Genomic DNA, 9,517 nt, shown 5'->3' on the forward strand with positions numbered 1-9,517 from the left:
CTGGAACACGGATGCCCCAAACAGCCTTCCAGACATTCAAACAGGACACTTGTGTGCTACAAATAGCAGCAACTGTGGAATCATAAAATTTGAACAGAATGCACACCCACTCGTACTGCTAGTGCAACTGGTTTCTAAGTACATGGTGTACTGTATGTCCTTGGTATTGCATACAGTCTGGAACTCCCCCTAAACAGGGCAGGAATTCTGTTTGAAATTTTCTCATTTAACTGTGACAAGCAAAGCTTAACTGCAATCCCTTTTCAAAACAATGTATGATTCTCTTCACTGAGTTCATTCCCTCCTTCCTTTCATTCTAGTCCTCCCTCACTGTTCTCTCTGAGCTGGTCACACTTTAATGATGGCTTCTGCAGGGCTGGGAGGGCTCTCCAGATGGGGCCATTGTACTGCATCATGCACCAATAGTTCACAGAGAGCCAGAGAAAGTGGCGGAGTGTGTTTTCCCTGATCAATAATGAACTAGTGAGAGAGAGGGAGGGATGAGAGTGAGGGATGTATGTACAGCATCACTGGGGTCTCTCCTAATGCCCTGTTCAGCTGCCCTTTTATGTCACACACCCAGGGGGTCTTTGGTTTTGTCTGATCATCAAGATGTCAGCCCCCCCTTCATTTGTTTAGTAATTCACTGTGTGGTGTGTAGCGCAGCTGTGGCGGATTCTGTGTGCGTGCGCCATTGAGACTGCAGTAATGGGTTACGTGGTTGCTGGCCACGGATTGTAATGAGCTATTTTGTTCCGCTCCTGCCTCATTTGTGTGCCCTGTCCTCACCATCCTAGACACACAGTCCACATCATTTTCAATCTGACACACAGCATCTACTTGGCTACCTTCACTCTTTCTCCTGTCAGACTTCTTACCTCTCCTCCATATTCCATCCATCTCCGTATTCATTCTACTTCCCCTCCTATCCATCCATTATTTTTTATCTGTCTCTCCTCTGCACCTGGCTCCCTGTAGATATGTCAGAGCTGCCTGAGCTACCCTGCCCCCCTCCAGTGGGGCAGCAGATGGAGGAGGATCTCCTGATAGGACAACACCTACCCAGGACAACACCTTCTCACTCCCCAACCTGTTCCCTGACCCACCAGCCTGAACCCCCAGTGTCCTGCATCTGCCCTGCCTGCTTTTTGTATGATGTTAACATACAGTACCAGTCAAGTTTGGGCACACCTACTCATTCCAGGGTTTTTGTTTGTTTTTACTATTGTTCTACATTGTATAATAATAGTGAAGATGTCAAAACTGTGAAATAACACACATGAAATCATGTAGTAACCAATAAAGTGTTAAACTAATTCTTCAAAGTAGCCTCCCATCGCCTTGATGACAGCTTGGCTCTTCTTAATGCGTTTGTGCTAATCAGTTGTGTTGTGACAAGGTAGGGGTGGTATACAGAATATAGCCCTATTTGGTAAAAGGCCAAGTCAATATTATGGCAAGAACAGCTCAAATAAGCAAAGAGAAACATCTGTCCATCATTACTTTAAGACATGAAGTTCAGTCAATGCGGAAGACTTTTCAAGTGCAGTCCCAAAAACTATCAAGCGCTATGATGAAACTGGCTCTCATGAGGACCGCAACAGGAAAGGAAGACCCAGAGTTACCTCTGCTGCAGAGGATACATTCATTAGAGTTAACTGTCTCTCATGAGGACCGCAACAGGAAAGGAAGACCCAGAGTTACCTCTGCTGCAGAGGATACATTCATTAGAGTTAACTGTCTCTCATGAGGACCGCAACAGGAAAGGAAGACCCAGAGTTACCTCTGCTGCAGAGGATACATTCATTAGAGTTAACTGTCTCTCATGAGGACCGCAACAGGAAAGGAAGACCCAGAGTTACCTCTGCTGCAGAGGATACATTCATTAGAGTTAACTGTCTCTCATGAGGACCGCAACAGGAAAGGAAGACCCAGAGTTACCTCTGCTGCAGAGGATACGTTCATTAGAGTTAACTGCACTTCAGAATGCAGCCCAAATAAATGCTTCACAGAGTTCAAGTAACAGACACATCAACATCAACTGTTCAGAGGAGACTGTGTGAATCAGGCCTTCATGTTCGAAATGCTGCAAAGAAACCACCAATAAAGGGGTAGAGACTTGCTTGGGCCAAGAAACACGAGCAATGGACGTTAGACCGGTGGAAATCTGTCCTTTGGTCTGATGAGTCCAAATTTGCGATTTTTGGTTCCAACCGTCATGTCTTTGTGAGACGCAGAGTAGGTGAATGGATGATCTTCGCATTTCTGGTTCCCACTGTGAAGCATGGAGGAGGAGGTGTGATGATGTGGGGGTGCTTTGCTGGTGACACTCAGTGATTTATTTAGAATTCAAGGCACACTTAAGCAGCATGCCTACTACAGCATTCTGCAGCGATTTGAGATGGTTTATGATGAGTTGGACCGCAGTGAAGGAAAAGCAGCCATATGTGGAAACTGTTGGAAAAACATTCCAGGTGAAGCTGGTTGAGAGAATGCCAAGAGTGTGCAAAGCTGTCATCAAGGCAAAGGGTGGCTACTTTGAAGAATCTAATATATTTACATTTGTTTAACACTTTTGGTTACTACATGATTCCATATGTGTTCATAGTTTTGATGTCTTCACTATTATTCTACAATGTAGAAATAGCAAAAATAAAGAAAAACCCTTGACTGGTATTGTACATCAATGGGTCACATAACCTAACAACCCAACAATAGGTTTGGCAACAAGTGGCTATTGAAGGCCTTTTTTGTAACGCACCATAATAGGTCTAGTAAGCCAGATACTGGTGGTAGCACACAGCAATGGGTCTCATAACATTGGGTCATGATGGTATTTTGCCTGTCGCCACACAGCACTGACTCTCCCTCTACATCGCACTGCAGCCCCTCAGGGTCCGCTTCCGCCACAACCCAGAAGCCCCCTGTGCTATGTGGTCCTCTCATGCCTCCTTTCATTAGGTCACCCTGCAGATCTCCCCTGGAGCAGCTCCTAGTCCCAGCCAACCATTGGATGATGATGTTGCACCCAGTCAGATCTGTGCTCTCCTCTCCACTGTGTACCCCTTCAGCAGAAACAGTCTGTTCTCTGTGCTATGGCATGCCCAACCCTTTTTCCATCTGCACCAACAACAGTATCTACACTGTTTTCCCAGGCCTGGCTTGAGTTTTCCCTTTTTAATGAGATACTCTGTCTGACTCACTTTCTTTTTTTCAGTGCAGTTTGATGGTGCTGAGTGGGAACGGTCCTCGTCCCCCACCGAGCGCCTGCGTCCACCCAGGTCCAGTCCCCTGGCAGGAGGGAGCATGAAGTTCCGGATGCCCTGCTCTGACCCTCACAACATGATGGGGGAGAGAGTAGACCCCACCCTGCCCCTGGAGAAACAAGTGTACGTACCGTACTCTTTTCCTTTGTAATGACATTTTTATTGTTTACTTTATCTCTTGTTTGGGTTGGGTGTTATTGCTTCATCTACACAGTAATACTGAAAGCATCACAGTAGAATGTAAATGTGGTTTTGTTTTATACATGTATATCATTAGAATAAACTATGTTTCGATATACAATATATGAATGAACAAACTCTACTAATCAATCATATATTTGCACACCAGGCTATGGTACATGAAGTGAGAGGGTAGTACATTACTCTCCCAGGTGGTCTTGTAAGGGTTGTTATAGGATCCACTGGAGAGCCCTACTCATGTTTGAGTGAGTGTGGTCTGGTCTCAGTCCGACCCCTGTGCCATCTGCCAGAGTTAGTAAACAGTGACTAAAGGAGACCTTGCTTGTTTAAAGTGAGAAGAAACATGGTTATAACACACTACATGACACATTTGCACATACAGAAACACATTTCAACAATAGTGGAAATCAAATATTTGCACGTCACTATATTTTCACATCTGTGTACTGTATGTCACAAAATAAAATCCCTCAATTTACCACTAATATTTGACATTGCACAGTACTCCAGGGGCCTAATTTATCAACCATGTGTACATTTCGTACTAAACTTTGGCGTAGGTGGAGATTCTAGGATTTGCTCGCATCACAACTTATTGGAATGTATTAAACGGTCATACGCAACATATCCACATTTTTTTAAATGGATAAATCAGAGCCATATTGTATACACCCCTGCCTGGAAAACGTCCTCCATTCACCTTTATGGTAACGTAAACACCCTCATTTGCTGTAGGATTTGGAAATATTGCAACTGGGCCATGTCTGTTTCTAAAAGAAAGCACAATGGTAAATTGGAACACATTTCTGTAGATGTGTGGGCTAATCTTTTCATCTTTTGCTGTTACTTTTTCAAACAAAAAATGCGTGCCGCTTATAGCGAATACCAACACTTGCTGCGTATTTGATTTATTTTTTTAAAAGTAAAAGTAAGTACTATAACCCACACTATGCAAAATACAAATTGTTGTTCAGTATTTTGTGTGTCAATTGATTGTTTCTATTTCCTGTCTTGGTATAGGCTCTGAGATTAAGTGGGCTATGATGTTGTGCTCCTTGGCTATTGAATGAGCGATGAATAAGTAGTAGCCTAATAATTTTTTGTGTAGCGTGGAATTAACCAGTTATGTCAGTAAATATGATTATGATTTCAGACCATATTATAAGACTCATAGAAACATATTAGGCTGCATGCTGCTCTGCGAACTCCTTACCGACGGCAAACGCATCTGTTATATAATTAGCCTGCGTTTTAGTGCTTTTGTTAGCCTTCAATAAATATAAAATTCTGTGCGTCAAACACCTCCATTTCCCCCAAAATAACAATGTTTGCTTGTAATACAATTCTTTAACCCAAAGTTGTGCGTACGCATGGTCTGAGATTTGCATGGAGATATGCACACTTTCCTGTCAAGTTCAAATTTGATATATATCAACCTTTTGATAAATGAGGCCCCATGTCTTTTTCCCTCCCTCCATTCATGTTGTGTATCTGTCAGGTGGTACCACGGGGCACTGTCGCGGTCAGAGGCAGAGTCTCTGTTGACCCTGTGTAAGGAGTGTAGCTACCTGGTGAGGAACAGCCAGACCAGCCTCAACGACTACTCTCTCTCACTACGGTATAAAGCTCAACATAATCACACCATTTACATCTGAACAGCAACATCAAATCATTGCTAATGCACTTAAATACAGTATGAGTCAAATAGTTTGAGTCAAATGGTATGAGTCCAATAAGTACAGTAGGTTAGAATATTTATTGAATCATCCTCCGATTTAACTGCTCTGACTTGATTGTCTCCCGAGTGGCGCAGTGGTCTAGAGGCGTCACTACAGACCCTGGTTCGATCCCGGGCTGTATCACAACCGGCCACGATCGGGAGCGTCGTCCGGGTTAGGGGAAGGTTTGGCAGGGGTAGGCCGTCATTGTAAAATAGGAATTTGTTCTTAACTGACTTGCGTAGTTAAATAAAGGCAAGTGTACTGTGTACTGTGTACTGTATACGTGCAGCCACCTTCCCTACTGAGCTTCTATCTCACTGTATGTAGGCCTCCATCTGTCTCTCTTAACCTCCTCTGCTTTCTCTCTCCTCCTCCCTCAACCCATTTGAAGACTGATTTTCTTCTCAATAGTCCTTCACGCCGCATAATAGTGCTTATATGGTCAAATCTCTTCTCTCTAATTACTAGCTTGATCCTTAAATCCCCTTCTCCATCACTCTCCCCCTTTTTCTCCCTCCCTCACTCTCATTCCCCCTCTCTTCCCCAGCACCTCTTCTCTCTCTGAGTGGTAATCAGGCAGATACAGCACACTGCAGCTCTCACATCAGCCGCTTTCCAATCACTAATGAATATGAATCACCTTCTGTGGGCCACACACAGGCACGCCTGAGTGCACGCACGCACACTACATTAGAGGTTCTCATTTTCAGCCTCACAGACATCACACGGATGCAATGTCACTCAAACACACACACAAACACACACCCGCCGATGTTAACAGCTCAAATAGACAGGCTGACGTGTGAAATGACAAAGCTACAGTATGTGGCCCTCGTCTCACAATAGGAGGTCCAGGGGTCTGAAAGAAGCAGTGGTTTGATCTTTAGACTGGCAGGTGCTTTGTGTCTCTAAATTGTTGTGAGGGAGACATGCCAGAGGTAGTTGGAGATGGAATCAAAGCGATAGAGAACCAGTAGAGTGAGTCGGCATGGAAACAGACTGACACACAGCCCAGCATCACACCAATATGGATGAGGCAAATACACAGACAAATCATGTCTCTTCAAGAGGGATTTTTCTCTAACAGCTTGTCATGGATCTGTGATTTAATATGAAACACAGACTATATATAATAAAGTGTGTGGACACCCCTTCAAATTAGTGGATTTGGCTATTTCGGCCACACCCGTTGCTGACAGGTTCACAAAGCCATGTAATCTCCATAGACAGAAATTGGCAGTAGAATGGCCTTACTGAATTGCTCAGTGACTTTCAACGTAGCACCGTCATAGGATGCCACCTTTCCAACAAGTCAGTACGTCAAATTTCTGACCTGCTAGAGCTGCCCCGGGGGAACTGTAAGTGCTGTTATTGTGAAGTGGAAACGTAGGTCACACAAGCTCACAGAATGGGACCACTGAGTGCTGTAGTGCGTAAAAATAGTCTGTTCTTGGTAGCAACACCACCGAGTTCCAAACTGACTGGAAGAAATGTCAGCACAAGAACTGTTTGCAGGGAGCTTCATGAAATAGGTGTCCAGGGCCGAGCAGCCGCACACAAGCCTAAGATCACCATGCGCAATGCCAAGTGTCGGCTGGAGTTGTGTAAAGCTTGGCGCCATTGGACTCTGGAGCAGTGGAAACGCGTTCTCTGGAGTGATGAATCGCGCTTCACCATCTGGCAGTCCAACGGACACATCTGGGTTTGGCGGATGCTAGGAGAACGCTACCTGCTCGAATGCATAGTACCAACTGTAAAGGTTGGTGGAGGAAGAATAATGGTCTGGGGCTGTTTTTCATGGTTCGGGTTAGGCCCCTTAGTTCCAGTGAAGGGAAATCTTAATGCTACATTATACAATGACATTCTAGACGATTCTGTGCTTCCACCTTTGTGGCAACAGTTTGGGGAAGGCCTTTTCCTGTTTCAGCATGACAATGCCCCCGTGCACAAAGCGAGGTCCATACAGAAATGGTTTGTCGAGATTAGTGTGGAAGAACTTGACTGGCCTGCACAGAGCCCTGACCTCAACCCCATTGAACACCTTTGGGATGAATTGGAACACGAGCCATGCCTCATCGCCCAACATCAGTGCCCTTCTTCACTAATGCTCTTGTGGCAGAATGGAAGCAAGTTCCTGCAGCAATGTTCCAACATCTAGTTGAAAGCCTTCCCAGAAGAGTGGAGGCTGCTATGGCAGCAAATGGGGGACCAATTCAATATGAATGCCCATGATTTTGGAATGAGATGTTCAACAAACAGGTGTCCACATATTTTGGGTCATGTAGTGTACTTTTCAAGCCTGATGGGAATGTGTTCCAAAGAACACAAAAAATAAGCCATAGCTAATTAGCAATGTAGTGATGCTGGTTCTGTTTGTTGTTATTGCATTGTGTAGAACAACAGATTTCCCTAGTCTTCCATTGTTGATTTTGCAAACTAATGATGACCAATTAGAGCCAATTGTCTTTCCCTCTGCTTCTATAATTAGACATACATCATGATGGCAGCTTGCTCTTAAAGGGGAGGTGTAGCACTGCGCTACTGCTAGTTCTGTATTGCTTGCTTCCTCTCCGTCGCTCTCTCTCTCATCATCTTTGTCTTGTCTCTCACAAGCCATTACATTACTAATTTATACTGTATAATTCCCCCTTCTCTCTCTTCTTACTAGTCCAACATTATGATATGTTGTTAAATCTGGGTAAGAAATACCTCATAAAATGCCAGAAAAAAGTAGGCTGTCTATGTCACTTCCAGTGTGTCATCATGTGGTCCATGACTCTGCCCTTCGGCCTTCTCTCTCAGGAGCTGCCAAGGCTTCATGCACATAAAGTTCAGCCAGTGTAAGGATGGAAAGTACGTCCTGGGGCAGAACAGCCTGCCATTCAACACCATCCCAGAGGTCATCCACTTCTACACCACACACAAGCTACCAATCAGAGGAGCCGAACACCTGTCTCTGCTCTTCCCTGTCCTCGTACAGACCCTCTGATTTTCTGGGACAATGGTCCTGGAATCCTGGGTCACATTGTGATTGGACATTGACTTTAGATTGTGTAAATTCCTTTAATATTCAAGTCAATCAGGCCATCTGTGCTCTCGTTGGACTAGACTATTTTGTTGAGGATTCAGCATCTGCTGGCTTGTCAGTACCTTCACAGACCGTCTCGTTTCTGTTGTGCCAAATCTCTCTGATCTGGGAACAGATTCATATGAAACGCAATACCTGGACTGTACCAACACCACCTCTCTGTAGCCTACCTGGGATGCTATCTGGACTGACTGTTGCAGAATGAGCTTCTCACTGAGCTAGTGCTGCTGCCTGTACTGCTCCACTGGTTGACAGTCTGAGGGAAAACGTGGTTCTACTCACACAAACCTTTGTTGATTTGATTCTCTCTGTACTGTTAAGTAAACCTATTTGTCAATGCTTTATGTTGACGAACTAGTGTCAACCCGCGTCACTTACTGTATGGCTGTTGTAGCAGCAGCTGTCTGATTGTCCTACTGTTGCCGTGTGGTTGTCATATGATCTGTTTGTCTGGACACTGTCACTGACTGGTTGCAGTGCTCTGTAGTTGACCAGAACAATTTTCAATGGCGAGACAAAGGTTTAAACCGCCATATAAATGGCCATATCAGTGGTAATTGGTGTTATGGTTTAATGAATATTCTTATTATCTGGGTCGTCATAATCAATGGCATTGTTGTCGTCTCTGATTGTAATTATGGATAAGATGTTTTCTCATTTACCTGCTGTGTTCAACAATAAACCGTTTCTTAAAGAGCCGTGTCTGCTTTGTGCATCATGTGGAACGACGAGCATCACAGTGTCTGATTATGTAGATAAGACTGAGGACTAATCTGATGTGGTGTCATTTTTTTAACATGTTAATTCTCAGAAAGAAAAAAAAAACTCTCACATGGATTGACACTCATGATCTTTGCATTTTGGGAATAGCCAGTACTGTACCTACCTTGAGATTAGACCTAGATTTGCAGAACTCTGAGTGGAACACGGAGAGGATGGTGGACTACAAAAGCATGCGAATGTCCATGTTTCCTCTACTCCAGCAGACGCAGGCTCTTCCCCAGCCATTAGGGCAGCAGGGGGAGCGGCGAGTGTAGCGAGAAGGAGAGGAAGGCAGGTCTCATTATTTAGGGTTTGCTGGAGTGAAAGGCACTGGGATTGCTTTCATTACTGAGCCAAATGCGGCGGCTGATTACCAGTGGGACGAAGAGCAGAGACAAGCGAGATCACTCACTCTTGAGAGGGGGGAAAAGAGCGTAGGCGCAAGGGAGGGAAAGAGTGTCGCGTCTGTATTCCTGTAC

General features: G+C 44.6%; 1 protein-coding gene across 12 annotated transcripts in view; it reads left to right on the forward strand.

The window, feature by feature from the left end:
- LOC110524320 (SH2 domain-containing adapter protein D) overlaps positions 1-8,972 on the forward strand; it is a 28,143-nt gene extending 19,171 nt beyond the window's left edge. For 3 of the 12 annotated variants that reach the window (XR_016496235.1, XR_016496237.1, XR_016496234.1), the window contains 3 exons: positions 3,223-3,389; positions 4,966-5,085; positions 7,991-8,972. Coding sequence is in view for 5 of the 12 variants with exons in the window: in XM_090235569.1 (XP_090091695.1) it covers positions 979-1,092; positions 3,218-3,389; positions 4,966-5,085; positions 7,991-8,177 (593 nt within the window). In the remaining 7 variants the exon portion in view is untranslated. Of the gene's footprint in view, positions 1-978; positions 1,326-3,217; positions 3,390-4,965; positions 5,382-7,990 lie in introns of those variants that run through there. The other 9 variants (XM_090235566.1, XM_090235565.1, XM_090235564.1 and 6 more) reach the window with 5 other exon arrangements.
- Positions 8,973-9,517: the final 545 nt, after the last annotated feature.

Source organism: Oncorhynchus mykiss, chromosome 5 (assembly GCF_057628025.1).
Source record: "Oncorhynchus mykiss isolate SJ-2025 chromosome 5, ASM5762802v1, whole genome shotgun sequence".
Taxonomy (NCBI): domain Eukaryota; kingdom Metazoa; phylum Chordata; class Actinopteri; order Salmoniformes; family Salmonidae; genus Oncorhynchus; species Oncorhynchus mykiss.